A 20,119-nucleotide genomic window follows, 5' to 3' on the forward strand; every position below is an offset into this window, starting at 1 on the left:
AGAGCATTTATAAATGATCATAAAGTCACACTCCAAACTTGTGACGAACAAATTATGTAATCTTTGATATATTAAATTACATAAATTTCGGTAGATACACAACAGGATCTTCATTCCTAACCAGTGACACATCTTAAAAAATGTACATCAATCTGCTTTCATTTTGTCTGCAATCTGGATACATTTTTGACTTTTGATGAATAGAACATATGTTTACATTATTACAATAAAGATTTGGAGTAGGAGATTATCCCTCACATAATTTAGTATTCATTCATTGAAGACTGATGTGTTCCTTTGAGGGAGTTTAAACTAAAGCTTCATTAAAGTATTTTGCTTGTCAAAAGTAGGTCAAGGAGACTCAATTTTTTTATGGACCTTCAATTCCATACTTGATGTTGTAATTGAATATTTCTTGTAAAATCTTGAATCTGGAATTTATGCAGAATATAACCAGATGCTCCGCAGGGCGTAGCTTTATACGACCGCAGAGGTTGAACCCTGAACGGTTAGGGCAAGTATGGACACAACATTCAAGCTGGATTCAGCTCTAAATTTGGATTGTGATTAAATAGTTGACACAGCATAGGTTTCTGACACAGAATGAATGTGTTCTAATGAACTTAAAATTTTTGTTTCTCTTAGAGCAATTCACTATGCTGTTGAATATTAATCCTCTCAAAAAAATGTTTGAAGAAATTTTCTTTTTTATTTATGAAATTTCAAATGAGAAAAATTGAAACCAATTTTTTTAATCACATCCCCCTTTCCCTTATTCCAAAACTAATCTCAATTAAAATTTCTAATGGAGTTTGCAACAATAACTACTCATTTAAATACATCATAAAATATTAAGATGTAAAAAAACTGCTTGTTATCACTGAATGGTAAAGATTATTTTAATTTATCAGTTGGTAGTAAAAAGTGAATATACATTGTATATTGTATATAACAAAGATTTAAGTTGATTCTGGACAAAGAAAGATAACTCCAATTAAAAAAAAATCTTGCTATTGCACAATATTTTGCAATTAGATATTTCTTGCTTACTATTCTGGACAAAGAAAGATAACTCTAATTAAAAAAAAAATTGATATTTCACAATATTGTGCAATTAGATATTTCTTGCCATTGCGCAATACTGTGCAATTGAAAAGACTTGCTATTGCACAATACTTAATATAATAATTTTAGATCCTGATTTGGACCAACTTGAAAACTGGGCCCATAATAAAAAATCTAAGTACATTTTTGGATTCAGCATATCAAAGAACTTCAAGATTTCAATTTTTGTTAAAATCAGACTAAGTTTAATTTTGGACCCTTTGGACTTTAGTGTAGACCAATTTGAAAACAGGACCAAAAATGAAGAATCTACATACACAGTTAGATTTGGTATATCAAAGAACCCCATTTATTCAATTTTTGATGAAATCAAACAAAGTTTAATTTTGGACTCTGATTTGGACCAACTTGAAAACTGGGCCAATAATCAAGAATCTAAGTACATTTTTAGATTCAGCATATCAAAGAACCTAACTGATTCATTTTTTGTCAAAATCAAACTAAGTTTAATTTTGGACCCTTTGGACCTTAATGTAGACCAATTTGAAAACGGGACCAAAAGTTAAGAATCTACATACACAGTCATGACAGTTAGATTCAGCATATCAAAGAACCCCAATTATTCAATTTTGATGAAATCAAACAAAAGTTTAATTTTGGACCCTTTGGGCCCCTTATTATGTTGGGACCAAAACTCCCAAAATCAAACCCAACCTTTCTTTTATGGTCATAAACCTTGTGTTTAAATTTCATAGATTTCTATTAACTTATACTAACGTTATGGTGCGAAAACCAAGAAAAATGCTTATTTGGGTCCCTTTTTGGCCCCTAATTCCTAAACTGTTGGGACCTAAACTCCCAAAATCAATACCAACCTTCCTTTTGTAGTCATTAACATTGTGTTTAAATTTCATTGATTTCTATTTACTTAAACTAATGTTATTGTGCGAAAACCAAGAATAATGCTTATTTGGGCCCTTTTTTGGCCCCTAATTCCTAAACTGTTGAGACCAAAACTCCCAAAATCAATCCCAACCGTTCTTTTGTGGTCATAAACCTTGTGTCAAAATTTCATAGATTTCTATTAACTTAAACTAAAGTTATAGTGCGAAAACCAAGAAAATGCTTATTTGGGCCCTTTTTGGCCCCTAATTCCTAAAATGTTGGGACCAAAACTCCCAAAATCAATACCAACCTTCCTTTTGTGGTCATAAACCTTGTGTTAAAATTTCATAGATTTCCATTCACTTTTACTAAAGTTAGAGTGCGAAAACTAAAAGTATTCGGACGCCGGACGACGACGACGACGACGCCGACGCCAACGTGATAGCAATATACGACGAAAATTTTTTCAAAATTTGCGGTCGTATAAAAAATATATGAAAATAATGCAATCTAGATGTGACCTTATAATGTTCTCTTTGAACTATATGTATACTGAAGATTCTATGAACATAGGACGAGAAGAGATGTCATTTATCAATATATTTAATCATTTTTCTACATGTATAGAACTAACAAAGCCCTTATTATCACTAAAATAATAGTAACTATTCATTACTGTTTTTCATTTCAAAGTCACAGTCTTCACGCCGAGTGGGAGCCCAGGCAGCCCAGGCTGGTAAAATTGCTCTCTGGCCTTTAAAAATCAGACCTACAGGTCAACAGAATCTGACTAAAAATTTTCAAAAATTGAGCTGCGGGCCTGTCGATTTAGCAGTTCAGCTTGAAGACTGTAAGTCAGTGAGGCTTTCATCCCAGAGAAACGAACACTCACTCAAACAGACACCCAACTGTGCTGAAGATTTCTTTTTTTAATTTTTGGTATTTAAACGCCACTCTAATTAAAGACCACATTTAGGCTATTTCTTGGAAGCCAGTTTTTATTGATGGAGGAACCGAGGAAGCCCAGAGAAAACCACTGCCCTTCAATTGGAAAAATGACAATCCTAGTCATTTAAGATTGGAATCTAGTGCACACACAGGAGCAAGGTTCGAACTCAATACCTCAGTGTTGACTGGCTAGTGATTACAGTAGCAACTACTTAAACCACTCTGCCAACTGTTGAATGCCCCTCTGAGCTGAAGAAAGTCTCCACTCCAGCACATTTTTCAGAGATTTTTCAATGTTGCAAGATCTCAACATGAGTTTCTTTGTGCATTGAAAAACAGAGATGGATATATTTGGAAAAACATTTAAATTCTCTATAACTTGTTAAATTAGCTTTCAACTTGACATATATACAATTTAACAAATATAAATTTCCAAAAAAACTTTCATACATTAAAAGTAAATATTTATTGTAAATGTTTTGTTAAAAGCTGTTCTCTTTGTCAATGTTTATTCATGTAAAAGCACAAAAATAAACAATTAGAGCAGCTTATAAAACCATTAAATTCATTTCAATATCCTATTTATGCATGTTTATTTTTAAATAACAATGTTACGCAATCATGTTTTATGCATGTTGAACAAACAAAATGCATTAAACATGAGAAATCTGAACACATGTAGCTGGCCATATGTATGAACCATGCCATATGTTTTGAATATTGCACAAATGGAATAATTTTTCAACTGTCATCTGCACCGAAATAGATTTGATGGAATCGGTGACTCATCATGTCTGATAATGAAATGAAATGGATTACTCAGAAGTTCTGAACATCTGTTAATCATAAAGTTATGATTAGTCCATCATTTGTGTGTTTAATTGATAATTATGATAAATGTTATTTCAATATTGATAATGGTCACTTTGACATTCAAATAAATTCAATAAATAAGTGTCAAATTATTTGAAAATAGTAAATTGATTCAATTATAAAATTTATATCATTTTGGATTTTTGATATTATTCCCTAGGGCAAAGGTTACAATTGCTTTCAGGCAGAAAAAGGAGGGTAAAACAATTCTTCTTTCTGTAAAAGACATTTTAAATAGACACAAATGAGTAATTTTTCTGAACTTGAAAGGGAGCTTAACCAAAAATGTCTAGACTTTTTTTAATCAGTGCAGGTACAAAAATGTCAATGAAATGTGTTTGCTGACCTGACAAATTTTATTGACATATATATATATGGTTTAACACATTCCATTCAATCTATTTCTATGTAGATGACAGATAAAGTTATTCCTTTCAGGGACGGATCCAGCCATTTTAAAAAGGGTGGGGTTCCAACCCAGAATAAAGAGGGGGGAGGTCCAATCATATGTCCCCATTCAAATGCAATGCGATCTTCCCCAAAAAAAGGGTGTTCCAACCCTGGAACACCCCCCTGAATCTGCCATTGCCTCTAACATTTTGAGCTAGTTGGGGAAAAGTCAGAACTTGTGTGTGTGAGTGGGAAAGGCTTAAATTGTGAAATTTGAATGTCAAAGTGACCTATATTCATGATATTTCGGCCTATATTTATGCATCAAAATAACAGTTATCATTAATATCAATTAACCCACATGATTGACTAATTCTGGGTATATAGGGAGGTCATAGCAGAAACAAAATATATATTATTTAGGACTGATTAACTTTTTTTATCAATATTTGTTTGACATAATTTGTGCTCCATATTACAATAATCACAAGCCTTCATCATAAACTAACTGTGTAAAAATGTGTTGCTTTGAATTTAAAATGAAACCCCATTCATTCCAGTGTCACTGAAGGTGCTTTATCAATTAAAGAAAAGTAAATCTGTGCTGCATATTAAACTTGACTAGCGTCAGATTAAAATACTTCATCTATTTAACTTTAGACTATTCCCTGACAGACACCCCCCCCCCCCCTTTTTCCACTTTCTCAATGCACACACACACACATTAGAGTTCATACTTTTCCCAAATGAAATGAAAATATCATAATTCATATCAAAATTCCTCAAGCAAAATTCAATAGCAAATAATATTATTAATACAAATTAAATTTAATTCTAAATTAAAATTCCATACTTACAAAACAAAAACACAGGATACAAATTTCAGAATATTATGTCATTTGAAATGATATCTGTCAAAAAGAACATATGTGTGGTATGCTACATGTATGTATCGAACATTTCCGTTTCGTTTCGATCACCTTTCAATTTTATAACTGTCAAATAAATATTTCACATGCCAGTGTTCAAATTGGGACAACAACAGTCAGAATAATTGCCTTAAAAGGTTATAAATTATTCTAATAAATCAATAATTTGATGTTAGAAATTGAAATTTTAAATATATCTAAAAAAAACAAATACTAAATGACATGTTCTTTTGTCACTTTATAAATATATCTAGTGACTCATTTTACTAAACTGTTTAAATGTTAAATGTAAATATTTACCGATTTTTGTGTTTAGTCTGAGCTCTTTTCTAATGTCCTGGATATAAGCAGTTATCAGGTCACCGGTCTGTTTATCAATGAATTGGTCAGTATAAATTCAGTATCATCAACCCTTAAGATTCCTCATCCCTAGACAAAGAGAAAACATGCACTTTTCATCATCTGTCTGGACTCAAACAAAATGCTCAGCACTGTAGGGGTGATCAGACTGATTTTTATCAATCAATCAGAGCTAAATGGATTAAATATTTGTTCAAAGGAAAATGATAATTTTTTCCAGTCAATTAAATAGACAGATGCTTATATATACAAATGCATGAAATATACATTATTGGATTATTATTCCTCAGTGATTATTGAATTTTTTGCATAATGAAATCAGAGAAAGTTACTATTTACTATAGGTTTATTGATTGAAAGCAAAAAAAATCCAATACATCCTGACACCCCCTACAAATAAAATTGGAATAGTCCAATGTCTGCAGAAGACAGAAATTTCAGACATTTCAATCAAATATGATTCTAGTGAAAGATACAACTAAAATTTTGTGGGAGTGTCAATCTAATCCATACATGGCAACTCAGTCATCTTTTTAACTGACTCATGGGGAAAGTTTGGATTTTTTATCTCATGTTGAATTTTATTCTGATAAAGTGATATGAAATCTGCTTAAATAATTTTTTGTTTTGAAAATGAGGAAATTTTATAATATGAGGTGCAATCAAGGTTTATGATTTATAAATTTTTATATATTTTTTTATGTATTTTTGTTCAGACTTTCATACTTAAATTTTGAAAAAAACACTATGATTAGATTGATGTCTAACGGAAATTTGAGCAACTCCAATCTATCAATCAGATATATACCTGCCAAAATAATATATTTATTTTATTAAAAAAACAGAAAACTAAAAATTCTGAAAGGAACACAAAGAATAGGAAACACTTAAAATGGAGCATATACGTATATGTCGTGTACAAGTTTCGATTTTGTACAGGTTATAACATCAAAAGTGTGACTAGTCTTTGATAATCTAACATTAGGAAACTTTCTTTGATGGATTATTAACATTTAAATTTTGTTTATTAGGCAGCTCTCTCATCAATGTTTACAATACCCAATAAATCCTGTTAAATCTATATCCACAAAATTGCTTCTGCAGACTCATTCCATGTTAGCAGACAGAACGGAGTGCCAGCTTTACATCTATACATGTTTTATATATTCTCCAAGGATTAATAAGGAATACAGAAATTACATATTTTTGTCAGTAATTACCTACTTTTTCTATGTATTCATTGTTCCAAAATCAATATTAATTACAGCTGATTCAGAAATTCATGAGAAATAGTTGTAAAAATACTGATAAGGGTGAAATAAGGAAATAAAGCTGCCATGCTATTCATTCATTCTATAACAGAACTGTTTATGTGAGAGAAAAAAAATCTAAAACTGATAAAATAGAATGAAGTCATTTTCTAGCTCACCAACCAATGCAAACCAACAAAATTACTTTGAAATTTGCCCGCTGTTATTTTTTTGGTATATAATACATGATTTTACTGATAATAATAAAGTCAAGTTATTTTTTGTTATTTTACATTCAAAGGGACATAACTGTTGTTCAATAAAGAACACTATATCAATGCAAAATCGGATTAACCTAAATGAATCTACTTTGATTTAAATACAGATGCTAGACACAACATAATTATAATATTTTCTTATTCAAAATTCTAAGGCTTGTAAAAAAAAATAGCATTATTTAATTTAAGCGTAAATAAATATCAAGTATGCTTTGCCATTGGTCAAGACAGAAAATACTTTTTCTAACCAAAATTAGTAAAGCATGGATCTATGCAAAAGAGGATGCAATACTAATAAGCCTACATGTAAGTTTAACTCATTTACTAATTTCATAAGTATACTTCCTGCACACATGAATACAAATTTGATAGAAGTACAATATGTATTGCAGATCAAAGAAATGAATCGGAAGCTTCTCCTACTAAATTTGATAGTGGTTCAAGTATGTAAATGGCGTAGGTTAACAGTTTTGCTTAAACTTGATAACTATAACTACATATATATAAGTTAAAGAAAACAGATATTTTTTTTCAAAAAAATAAACAACCTTTTGAGCGTTTGGTTATCTACATGTATGAGTCCAAATATTGCGAAGTTCAGACGGCAGCTGCTTTTTATGGTTTGACCCTTTTCTTCAAATTTCAACTTTTTCCTATAAATATCTTTTCACAAATTTATGAAAAATAGCAAGGAAGCAGATGAAGAATCAAGAAACTCTTTGTCAGATTCCATGTCAGAATTGTGAAATTCTACTGTAGAGTCAGATAAATATTTCTTTCTCATGTTATTAAACTTTGTACTTAAAATGCAGGGGCTGATCCAGCTATTTATAAAAGTGGGTCCCAACCCAGCAAGAAAGGGGGGTACCAACTCAATGTTCCCATTCAAATGCATTGATCGCCCCAAAAAAGAGGGGTTCCAACCCTCTCACCACCACTCCCCTGGATCTGCGACTGAAATGTAAAATAGATTCTTTATCATACACTAACTCAGAAATGCCAATTCAAAATAAAAATATTTGCAGTCCAATTTTGATATCGTGAAAAGGTAAAAAGCAGGTTTTTTTTACTTTCATACTCTGTTGATATAAGCCATTTAAAAAAAACATCATGGATGGTTGCAATAAAAAATCATAGGTGAAGGAAACACATAAAATCAACAGCCAAGAGAAAAGCACAAACAAATGTCATTAAAAAAATTACACAGAAACCTAGATGATTGAGGACTGTGATCCCCCCCCCCTCTTTTCCCATTAACATGAAACAAAATGTGGTCGTTTTCTGGCATCACTGTATGCCTGTAGAACATCAGTTTCAACTAATAAGTGACAACAACCATGTTAAATAATACTGTTCATGTCTACATGTACATGTATGAACAGGCATATATATATATATATATTTTAAGATGGCATTTAAACTTGCAGTGAGGTGATAGTTTTTTTTTGTTGTTTTTTTTTAGGGCTCCATGTTGACGACCTTATTAATTTAATGTGACTTTGAGATGAAGAACAGCAATAAAAGCGCTGTTTCTTTACTTTTAGTGTATTTTTGGCTGTGCCTGTACTGATTTTGTGTTAGGTTTTTCTATCAACATGATCAACATGTATTCATGGTGTAAGTCATTACTACAGATAGGTACCATTACATGTCCAACTCACACGTATGTAAAATACGGGAAATCTCTACTTAATTTTGATGCAATTTGCGGCTCAAAAGATAATAAGATTTTCAATGTTCAAACAAACTACCCATTTGTAATCAAAAACATGAGCAGGATGAACAAGTATATATCTGCCATTATCATGATTATAAACATACAAAGTTACACCCTTCTTCCATACTGTCAAGTATCGTACAATGCAATAGCATACGTTTAAAAAATTTAGCATAAAAACGTGATTATTATCTACTTACGCATACAATTACTGAATAAGAATGACACAAGTACATGTAATAAACAAATAATTAATATATTGTGTCTTTTTTCTATTCCTTATAGACTATCAAAATATTTCCCCTAACTAGGTGTTCATAATAAAAGTCTTTAAATGAAATACATATATTCACCTGTGCAGGTAAACTTTCCAAAGTAGGAATATCCCATGACTATGATGACACATACATGTAATTGTATGTAAAATTTACATGTAAATTATTTTCAAAAAACATCCATGATCATCAAGGATAATGTAAAAGTGTAGACTAGAACATGTAAACATTAGAACATAATAATGGAGCTTTAATTGTTTTCAATTTTTAAAATCATTTTGTTTCAGTTTGGAGAATTATTCGATTAAAATTGATATAAAGAAATTATGAGGCAATTAAATAATAATATTTCATTAATGGATTGATTGATTGATAATTTGGTGTGTAACGCCACTTTTAATGTTCACTATTTTGCTATTTCGTGGCAGTACGTTTTAATAGCTTGGAAGACAAAGTGCCAGGAGAGTCCACTAGAGACTAGGGATACAGTACATGTAGTATAATTTTACTAATGAAACAGCAACCCTACAAAACTAATATTCATAAGATAATTATTTTTTTTTGTACATGCTTGATATGTTAATTTACCTACAATTCCAAAATCTATTACATAATAGTCCCTATCCTGATGAAATTAATTTGCTCTTAACACCAAAGGAAATTGGCCTGTTTCCAGTAAAACTTGGAAATTTCTCTTAATTCTCATGTCATAAAAAATATCATGAATATGCTGATTCTTTTATTTAAATAAAGATGTATTTTCTATTTAGTCATTTCTTTAACTATGATTCACTGTGATATATACTGGGCCAAAAATAAAATATTGTTTGTTTCCCCTCACACGACCGACCCGGTAAAATCACCGTGACCCGAAAAATTTTATTGGCCATTCTTGTCCACTATTTTTTTTTTTGCTATGTTGGTTATTGGTGTTATTTTTCCGATGATGTAGTCAACGAGCCTTGGTTTTTGGTGATACCTTTCCGATGCTGTAGTCAACAAGCGTTTTAAATCAAGGCATTTTTGCAAGAAAGCGCCTACAAAATTCGGAATCAAGGAAACAAACAAAATGTTTGCCACACGATTTGTTTGCAAGGGTGATCTTTTTTGAAAATAAAAAAAACCTAAAGCATCTTTCAACCCACTTAGTGCATCTTGATTTGCTTTGTGTCTAACCTCTGTTCCTGTTTGAAGGATAAAATCTTAAAGACTTTAAGTAAAAATGGTCTGAATCGTGCTTTAAAATCTATCTACTTTGTCTTTGAACAGGTTGGGCACAAGTCAGGAAATGTAGGATACATGTATTCCCTGCTTTCAGGGAACGTCCCTGTTTTCTGGTGTAAAAAAAAACAAGTTTAAATGGGATTTCCTTTTTCAATTTATGGCATGAAAATTACAAAAGGGCACGTTTTAATGTTGTAACTGCATAAGTAGAATTCGTAAATACTTAAGTTTTTTAGGAAATACAAAACATGAATATAAAGTGAAGCCTTGTCCTCTAGAACTCGAAAAAAACATGCAAATCTTTGTTTAGGAATCAATTGACCAAGCTGCATGATCCAGGTGTAACTGAACATTACTAAATTATTTTCACTTCTATTGAAAAATTTTACTCATTGAATTTTTATTCCCAAGTGATTAACCATACATGTATCTTTTTGTCATCTCATAATTGATGATCAAGGTATGAATTGGTGAACAAAAGAATTGTTTTGTTGTGAGTTATGCATCAAATTAGACTTGAAATAAGCTTGATTCTTTAACTAAAAAAACACTTGCTATCATTAACCATTGTTATCACAAGTAGAATGTGCGCTTTTGTAGATTTCATTACATTAAATGAATAGGAAAACTGGGGTGTACACTGAATTAGAATACAGGGAATACCCCACTTTTCTTGACTTGAGCCTTACCTGTTGAATTTTATACAAATTCAATATAGAAAACCATTTCAAGGAATAAAATAAAATAATTTGCCTACCTACCTACCCATACCCTAACAACCTCAGTCTGGTGAGGGGAAACAAAGATATTTTTAATGTTGGCCCTAGCCATTAAATTCTAGCTAAATATATATGGGCTATACTAGGGCTTCATTCAACCTATCCTGTACTATTGTCTATTCTGGGATATATCTTATATTGAAGGACAAAAAATAAGCCTTTACCTACATTTTGTAACCACTAAAATTTGCATAACTTTTGTTAATGACCAAATGAAAAAACATTGTGCTACAGTGGTCAATGGTGGTACAGGGTTTCTTTTTTGTTCTTTCAAAAAATGAACTGGTACAAATAAAATAAGTATGAACCAAGTCTGTGTTTCTACTAATTCTAGATATAGATTCCAATTTGTAGAAAATATCTTGTTTTCACTTAGCAAGGAATATGTGGCTTTTCAAATTAAACTTTTAGAAAGCCCTGAAACTTTAATGTTATTCTCTGAAACCCTCAAGAAATATAGAGCACACCAATAATAAAATATATGTTAAAAGTTCTTAAAAGGCAACAGAAATAACAACGGAATGAGGATCAGGTAGGGGGTTCCTCTGCAGTCTTCACATGAAAGATAACAGTCTTCACGTTGAACTGCTAAATCTACAGGCCTGCAGCTCAATTTTTGAAAATTTTTAGTTAGATTCTGTTGGCCTGTAGGTCTGATTTTTACAGGCCTGAGAGCAATTTTACCAGCCTAGGCTGCCTGGGCTGCCACTCGTCGTGAAGGCTGGAAAGATAGTCTGAGCATCCCAAACTTGTAAAATTGTGTTTGAGGCTGTAAGAATCACTTCTACAGGCCAACAGATTGTAACTAAGGTTTTCTAAAAATTGGGCTCCTGACCAGGATTTTAGATTTAAAAGTTTACAATGAAGACTGCTTCTGTTCTGTTTCCTGATGTTGAAAAACAACTCAGCTATTCAGAACATTAAATTTTGTTCTATAAAATTCTCATAAAATACATGTATATATACCTAATACTTTAATTTCTACAGTTAGTCTCTATACTTTTGCACTCCATTCTAAAGTGTGTATACCTGCCAACTTTCCAAAATATTGATTGGACTTTGAAAGCACAAGAGGATCTTGTAAACAACAAAAAAATCTCTTCTATTAAAACAACAAAATTAGGAATACTGGTGGGACTATTTTGCCTGAAATATTCATTGGTAGACACAAAAGTGACTGCTATTTATTTATCTAGCCACTAGATAATAGAAAGTCTTCCTTAATCTTTACAATAAATGATACAGGTGGGGTATTTACATGAATATTTGCACCATGATAGTCATTATGAAGGGGAAAAAATTTGCTTGCACAAAGCGACATGATGGGTGAAACTGTAGTCCAAATAATTATGACATCTTGAGAGGCTATTATATTTTTTTTCTTTGACACCTTACATCGTCGCAGGAAGGCGTCAAAGCAAAAATTTAAAATAGCCTTCCAAGACATCATAATTATTAGTCCAAATAATTATGACGTCTTAAAAGGCTTTTCTAATTTTTTTCTTTGACGCCTTACTTCGACGAAGTAAGGCGTCAAGTCGAAGTAAGGCGTCAAAGAAAAAAATTAGAATAGCCTTTTAAGACCTCATAATTATTTGGACTTGGTGAAACTGGCCAAGCAGAAACTGCTTACCCTGCAACCACAGAGTATCAATAGAGTTTAAACATGGTTTTTCGTTGTCTTTGTGTTGTCCAATCTTTATTTTTCTGTGCAGTGTTCATTGGTTTAATAATCTATTAGTCTGGGAATTTTTTTTCGATCATGGTGCTGTCTGATTTTATTTGTTTTTGATTTTTGAACCGTTTTAGTGGTCTCTTCCTCTTTTTACACCGCCACCGGTCAACATTATTTGCCTATTAATTCCTCATGTGACAGAAAAATGCATTCTTGTTTTTAAAATATATCATATTAAAAGTTAATCTTTGGATCTATTACATATCTTATACATTTACCATTAATCTGTAAAGAGAAAAACGACTTATTTCCTACACTTGATTAGTGCAGCGAGTCGTTCCCGCCCCTTCCTTTCGGAAATTTTCAGGAGCTTTCTGATCATAAAATGTAAAGTCTAGAGGGAACAAAACAAATTCTAAACTAATGTCGAAATCGGAAAATAACATCCGGAAAATCATTATAGAAACTTTTTGTTTTATATATGCAAGGATTTGTACTATACAAATCCTTGATATATGGTAAACTGAATTGGTCATTTTTTAAGTGTTTGATATCAAGGATTTGTAATATAGAATTATAACTATAAAAATGAAAAATCGTCAGGAAATCTTTACCACTTTGTAACGCAAATAACAATCAATCAATCAAAATTGAAATAAAATGACTGAGAATTAAAAAAAATATATATATATTATAAAAATGGCATATTCTTTTTTTTTCAATGCACGGATAAATGTAGTTTTTGCAAGGAATAGATGCTTATAAAAACAAAATCAATAAGATTTCGCACGAAAATACATTCCGATATATCATAATTTTAAAATTAAATTGAATATGTTTACCTAGTTTAAACGTGATGATCAGTTAATGTTATACATAGGTATAATTGTTAATATACATATAAACAGAAAAGTAGAAACCCTACTTGTTAGGATTTTATGTAGACACAAGAAGATATTGTATGAGTGCCAATGAGACAACTCTCCATCCAAGTCACAACTTTCATGATAAAAGTAAACCATTATCGGTCTTGAACACGGAGCCTTTGCTCTGTATCTGTATTTTACTCAGTACAGGATCCGATCGCAATAATATATGTGCACTGGCAGAAGATCTGGTGTGTTGGTCCAAATGCTGGAGGACGTGAAGGCCTTTCTCAGTTGTGTTCCGGAGCCTGTGCCTCGGACTTTTTAGAGTATAATCAGTAGTTTGTTATAATTCGTATACACTTTGAAAATCTGGAAATTCAGTTCGAATATAGTTACAGTTTTACCGATCAAACAAAAAAGCTTCTGTAAATACCAAAGATTGAAAGACTTCTTCTTCTTCTGGTATACAGTTACAGCTTCGTTAGTATTGAAGATTACGAACTGTTGCATGCGTGAGTATATGCAGTGATTAAAAAATATGAACAAAAAATTATCTTTAAATTTGTAGAACACTAGGTGATATTTACAAGAAAGAAAAACAACAAGTGATTAAAAAATATGTACATTGGTATTTAGTATAGAATTAAATTTTGTTGTGGAGAAAAGATGGAGAAGACGTTATAAAATTGAACTCGTTTTGAATAAATTTAGGAGAAATTCTTTCTGGAAAATAAAATCATGTGAGGCTCAGATTAAGTTACCGAATAAGAGTCATTACCGAGTCTGTACTATCATAAACACTGACAGGTGCCGCATGTGGAACCGGATCTGCTTACTCGTTCGGAGCACCTGAGATCATATCCAGATTTTAATGGGGTTCGTGTTGCTCAATTTGTCTTTAGTTTGTTACGTTGTTTTGCTGTACTAATGTTTTTCTGTTTGCCTTTTTGCATGAACCCCCTGAGGGGTTCATGCTTATATATTGGCGAGTTTTGGATGTGTCTATGGGCCACTCGATATCTCTCGGCCGGAAGTCAGAATAAAATTCTCGGAACGTCTCGAAAGTTTTCGGTCATTTATACAGGTCTTAACAGGTTGTTATCAGTACGTCTTTGATATGGTCCATTGATGGCCCTTGACGACGCAATTATATTTGTTTTAAAACGACCACTGTACACTGTGTGTATCTGGGTCAATTATAACGTTGTCTCGATAACATGTGAACTAATTATGTTTGAAGATTTAACCACGGGATACTGAGTGTGTATTTCATCATAGACTTACGGGAGAGAAGATTCTGGTTAAAATATTGATATTAGATCGGAAAACAGAAAGATAATATTCTTATCAAAAGGATTTAATTCAATCGGAATCAAAGAAATATATACAAAATATATACTGTATTTATGTTTCTGAAGAAACTAACAATGATTGAAATCACAATATTTTCAGAGTTGCAATTAAGAAATAAGTATTTTATATTACAAGATACTGTGCTTTGGTATTTTTAAATATTTATTTGTAAAGGAAACACAAAAATTAAATCTAAATAAATTCTTGCATCCTACAAAAAAAAAATGTTTATAAACAATAATCATTATATTTCTACGTTAATTATTTCATACCAGTTTAGTCTTTAGGTTTTATGAGTAATTATTATTTATTTTTTTGTATTGTAATATATCCATAAAACGGAAAGTAAGATAGATTTAGTAAATATTTAAATTTTAAACGGTCGTGAATAAAAATACTTGTGTGTTTTCAATTCATAAAGCATGATTTTAAATCCTTGCAACTCACAACAACCGTAAAAATAATTTACAATAATCACAATTTTTTTTTAATTAACACCATAATGTTGATTATTTTATACCGTTTTAGTATGGATTTAGAAGTATTTGCTTATATTTTGTATAGTTATATATTCACATAGTGAAATGTTAGAATTTAAAAGTAGATTCATTCGATAAATAAACTGTCCATCCGTAAATACTTGACGTTTGTGTTTATTGATATTATATATATTCAAAAGAATTTGAAAAAAAAAATACTAACAGGAACGTTAGTTTTTTATAAAATTTTAATTCAGTTTTTGTTTGTTTGTTTTAATAGTTTAACCGTATAGCATCTACATATTTGTACTATATGGTACGGTTTTGAAAATTGTATTCATTGTGTTGACCAACTATCCTACACCTCTTGATTCATTCACATTATAGATCACATTTCAAAAGCACACTATCGGTTTGCGTTCTCAAAAATTCCGGATAAAATGTCAATGAATCCGGAGTCAAAACATTTAATGTAGACCGTTTGACATTCGAATTCAACCATTAGATTAAGATATGTGATGATGCAAATGCGTATTCTTTTCCTTAGTATCAGTGAGATGCTTTCTATTTACTATTTCGTGCGCTAAGGTACTACTTGCATGCAATACTATTAAATTCACTCGTGAAAGCTTATTTTCGTTTTTGTTATCTAAATTCAAGACACGGCAGAAAGAGCTTCACATGTGACTTTCAAGCACGGTCATCATTTCTAACGGTATTCTGATCTGAGTTGTTTCTTTTTTTTTTCTTTTTTTTTGAGTCACTGTCCTATTATAAACTTTGACCTTTTCGAAAAGCTAAGGATTGTCTACCCAAGGAATAGATTCCTTAACTTTGTAATGTATTTAGCCTTTTAACTTTTTTCATTCGAGCGTCACTGGTGCTTTTTTTGTATCGTGTCTGGCGTACATCATTTCATTTCTGGTATCTTTTTATATCTACATACCTTTTATATAAATTGGTTATTTTGAAAGTGTGTACAGGTATTCATAAACTTCTGAATTAAGAAATTCTTTGGCAAAACTAAGTTCCCTGTAAAATGTTTGAATTGATTTAATTAAAATCAGGAAATCCTTCAAATTTGAGATGTTTTATGAGACCAAAATCAGTCTCTTCAGGTCCCAATCAATTGTATGCCACAGGTTTCACCGCATACAACATCTACCATGAGTAAAGACAGCTTCAAATACGAGTTGAGAATATAAAGGCATTCATGTAGGAAACAAAATATAAAAATATATGATAGATAAAATAAATGCATCCAGAATTCCACATTATAAAGCAAACTGAGTAGGATTGTGCAATTTGCATAAGTCATCCGGTTAGTAGAAATTAGGATTTGCCAAAGGGTTATAATCGGAAAAATTATGTACATTCCCAAGTAATAAATAAAATAGTCGAGCTTTAAAATAACTATTCAAATAGAAGCTGTAAATATATACGTTCAACTGGCTTCTTATATTCACAGTCAATTATTTCAATTCAAAAGCAAACACAAATTCACCAACAATCTTTTGGTGACCAGGCAGGCAGCGGACTTAGGTTCATGTATTGCTTTTCTTTCTTTAAAGAAAGCAACTTGTTTCTTTTTTAAGACATGGCGTTGTCAGTTTATTTTCGACGTACGAGTTTGAATGTCCCTCTGATGATTTTAGTCACTCTTTTAAGGTCGGTTTACACTATAAAAATTTGAGGCATCCAAGTTTAAGAATGTTAACGTCATCACATTTTTTGATCATGCAAATCTGCTTGATAAACTTTGACCACAAATTTTCACTAAACTGAATATATCATATTTCAGGGAAAACATCAATGGTGATGGACTTGGATTATAATACTGACTTTAATGGAAATGAGTATGAAATTGCCAGGTAAACAAACGCTCATGATAGACAAGGAAGAGAGCAGAAAACCTCCAAGTTCAGATAATTAACACTTCATCTCATGTGTCATTACAAAATCAGAAAATCTGCTACCCAAATACTGGCTACGTCAAAACCAGAATGAAAATTCACAAGTTTAAAGCTTCACGCATATAAAATAAACGATATCATAATGGATAATGATTTCCAACCAAATTTATTGAATTATTCAAGAAAAAACTAGGCTTGTGTACAAAGAGTATTTTGAAAATATTTCATAGTCCTACTGTAACGGGGCTTTATTGTGTGTATATGTGTTTTGGAACTACATGTCATTATTTCGGGAATATGTATCCGGGATCGATAACTCCATCTTGCCCGTTATTAATGTAGGGAACTATCACTCGCATATTTGTCACTTTAAAGTCACTGTTAGAATTGCATGTATGTATCCGGGATCGATAACTCCATCTTGCCCGTTATTAATGTAGGGAACTATCACTCGCATATTTGTCACTTTAAATTAAGTCACTGTTAGAATTGCATGTTTAACTATAAGTCTTCTTAATGTTCACATGTTTAATCGTAAAAAAGTACATGTATATATATAATATATTTGAAGGACTTAGGTTCACAATTATAACTTCCAATACAAAACGTTACTAAATTCCAGCTCTATAAAACACCATGTTACTTCAAGCTACTACTCCAATGTAACTGACCAATACATAAAGTTTCTCACACGATCGAGTTATAAACAGCTGTTCCTAATTTAGATTAAACATTGCTTAATGGTCTTAGATTAAACTTAGTAAATGTTATTGCATCACTACTGTGCAACCCATGTACCGTATAAACTGTCACATTAATCAAGATGAAAGATCATTAAACTGATTAAGAACTGACCATCAAATCTTTGATGTAAATGACCACGCCACACTACGTTTTTCATTAACCAAATGTGGTAATGTGTCTAGGTATTTGGGCTTCTACATTGCGACAACGCACGTTAAAATGTGACTCTTCGTGTTTGTCTGGTGTACAACAGTGTCCATATAGTTGAAGTTTTGTTGATTACTCAGACATTGGACGCTGAACTCCCATCATGGTGATTTTTCGTTTTATTTCACATTACTGGCAAATGTGTGGATGAATTTATTCGTGCGCTCTATCTCTTTATCCAGAAATAGTTTAAACATCATAATATATACCAAATATAAGTATTCCAAACATTATATTTTGACGTTTATAGTGCACATTTTACAAACACGTATATCAAGGACACTTGTTCTGATAAAAATGCTGGTTAAAAATTCAAATACCGACAATGACCATCTAAAATATCCCTAAGATCGGTCTAATAAAAGACCACACTCCCGAGCGTATCACAACAATACACATTCATCAGAGTAATTATTATCTAACCTGTTCTACCTGTCCTAATGAAATGACTTGAATCACTTTTTATTTATTCATACTTGTCAGAAACGAGGTTTATTTATGTAGCGACAGAAATTTTTACATTTGTACTATGCATATTATTAGTATAGTGTTGTTGTTCTCGTCTTGTTATAAATGTTTTGGATATTATCAATTTCAGGCCTTTATTCCAAATGGACTAAACGTCAAAGACCCATGTGATGCCACACAGATATGGAAAGGCGTTGGTCATATGGGACCATTGGGCTCTGGGCCGAGAAATTCATTTGGTGAAGACTTCAAACTAAATGGATTCGTAAGTATGCTAATATTTATCATGAATGACCACATGTGGAAGGAAACTGAATATGTTCTTTGATAACGCATGATGATTGACCGATTATGTTTAAGAACAATATAAGAAAAGAAAAACAAAGAAGATTAATTTTGAACTTCTGGTAAATATGCATATAAAAGCATGATAGTATAGAGTTCCGACAAGAACAAAAAATAGAAATTGGTAACCATGCAGATTCGAAAATGTCGTCCAGTAGAAGTCTGGGAACAACAGAAAAGAGACAACTTTCTTTTTATTGTCTATTATTCCAATCTGAAGTAATTGTTAAATTGACTATATCAGATTTGTTGCTAAAGAAATAGCAGGCATCCGGAAGAATAGTCGATTTTTAAAATAGTTGTGAATGAATTATGCTTTTTGGGGAAAATTGGTAAAGACCTAATTAGGGAAGATTATAATTGCTTTCGCTTAATAATCTGCAAAAAGTTACTGTTATAATAAACCTCTTTTAAATGCCATAAAAGCTACACTTTTGCCTTTCTCATTATTAGCTTTCATTAAAGTTATGTTGCTTTCAATAATAAACTAGCGTTGTTTCAGCACGAAGAGCTTTACGTTTGAATTTCTCTGAAAAAAACGTCTATATGACTACCCCGAAAAAGCTTCTTATGCTTTCAACATTTTGCTACTGTTGCCTTATTTAGTCGTTCTATTCCAATAAGGTGCCACACCACCAGTTACTCTCTCCAATGTAGAACGTATGTAAAAGTAGCTCTACTCTGACACAAAATAGTGCTTTTGATGTCCTTGTTTACTTAAACTAACCAACAAATTTGCAGAAATGAAACTTTGGGTGAAAGAAAAATATATTTAAACCATTTTGAGCCAAAATTTACTTGTCTATGAGTTAGCATTAAAAAATGAGGATTTATGAGCTCCATAGTGTCCTAATTTAAGATTTCCAGAAAACCACGGGTTATTTTTGGAGTTCCTCTATTCGAAGGTCAGTTATTTTCTTCTTAGAAGGCTTTTAAAGGTATGTTTAAAATTGGCATGAAGAAAGCTGATACATGTACAATTCAGGATATACCTGCATGGTTTCTATGAAGTTAAACTTAAGGTATAATATTTAGAAGGATGTGAAAATTGCAAAATTTGGTTGAACAGATTAAATTCATTGTATTTCGATCC

The 20,119-nt window shown here is 31.5% G+C and overlaps 2 protein-coding genes across 24 annotated transcripts in view; one reads left to right on the plus strand and one right to left on the minus strand.

Annotated features, from left to right (window-relative positions):
• Positions 1-13,044, minus strand: part of LOC139481985 (nucleolar and coiled-body phosphoprotein 1-like) — a 71,279-nt gene extending 58,235 nt beyond the window's left edge. For 5 of the 22 annotated variants that reach the window (XM_071265604.1, XM_071265585.1, XM_071265578.1 and 2 more), the window contains exon 1: positions 12,927-13,029. The gene's annotated coding sequence lies outside the window, so the exon portion shown is untranslated. Of the gene's footprint in view, positions 1-5,018; positions 5,231-5,390; positions 5,520-8,895; positions 9,053-12,926 lie in introns of those variants that run through there. The other 17 variants (XM_071265584.1, XM_071265582.1, XM_071265576.1 and 14 more) reach the window with 7 other exon arrangements.
• Positions 1-20,119, plus strand: part of LOC139481990 (dopamine beta-hydroxylase-like) — a 54,011-nt gene that overhangs the window by 20,262 nt on the left and 13,630 nt on the right. The window contains exon 2 of one of the 2 annotated variants that reach the window (XM_071265613.1): positions 18,812-18,946. In XM_071265613.1, coding sequence (XP_071121714.1) covers positions 18,884-18,946 — 63 coding nt within the window. In that variant the 5' untranslated portion in view covers positions 18,812-18,883. Of the gene's footprint in view, positions 1-18,671; positions 18,947-20,119 lie in introns of those variants that run through there. The other variant, XM_071265612.1, reaches the window with a different exon arrangement.

This window comes from Mytilus edulis, chromosome 7, assembly GCF_963676685.1.
Source record: "Mytilus edulis chromosome 7, xbMytEdul2.2, whole genome shotgun sequence".
NCBI classification, from domain to species: Eukaryota; Metazoa; Mollusca; class Bivalvia; order Mytilida; family Mytilidae; genus Mytilus; species Mytilus edulis.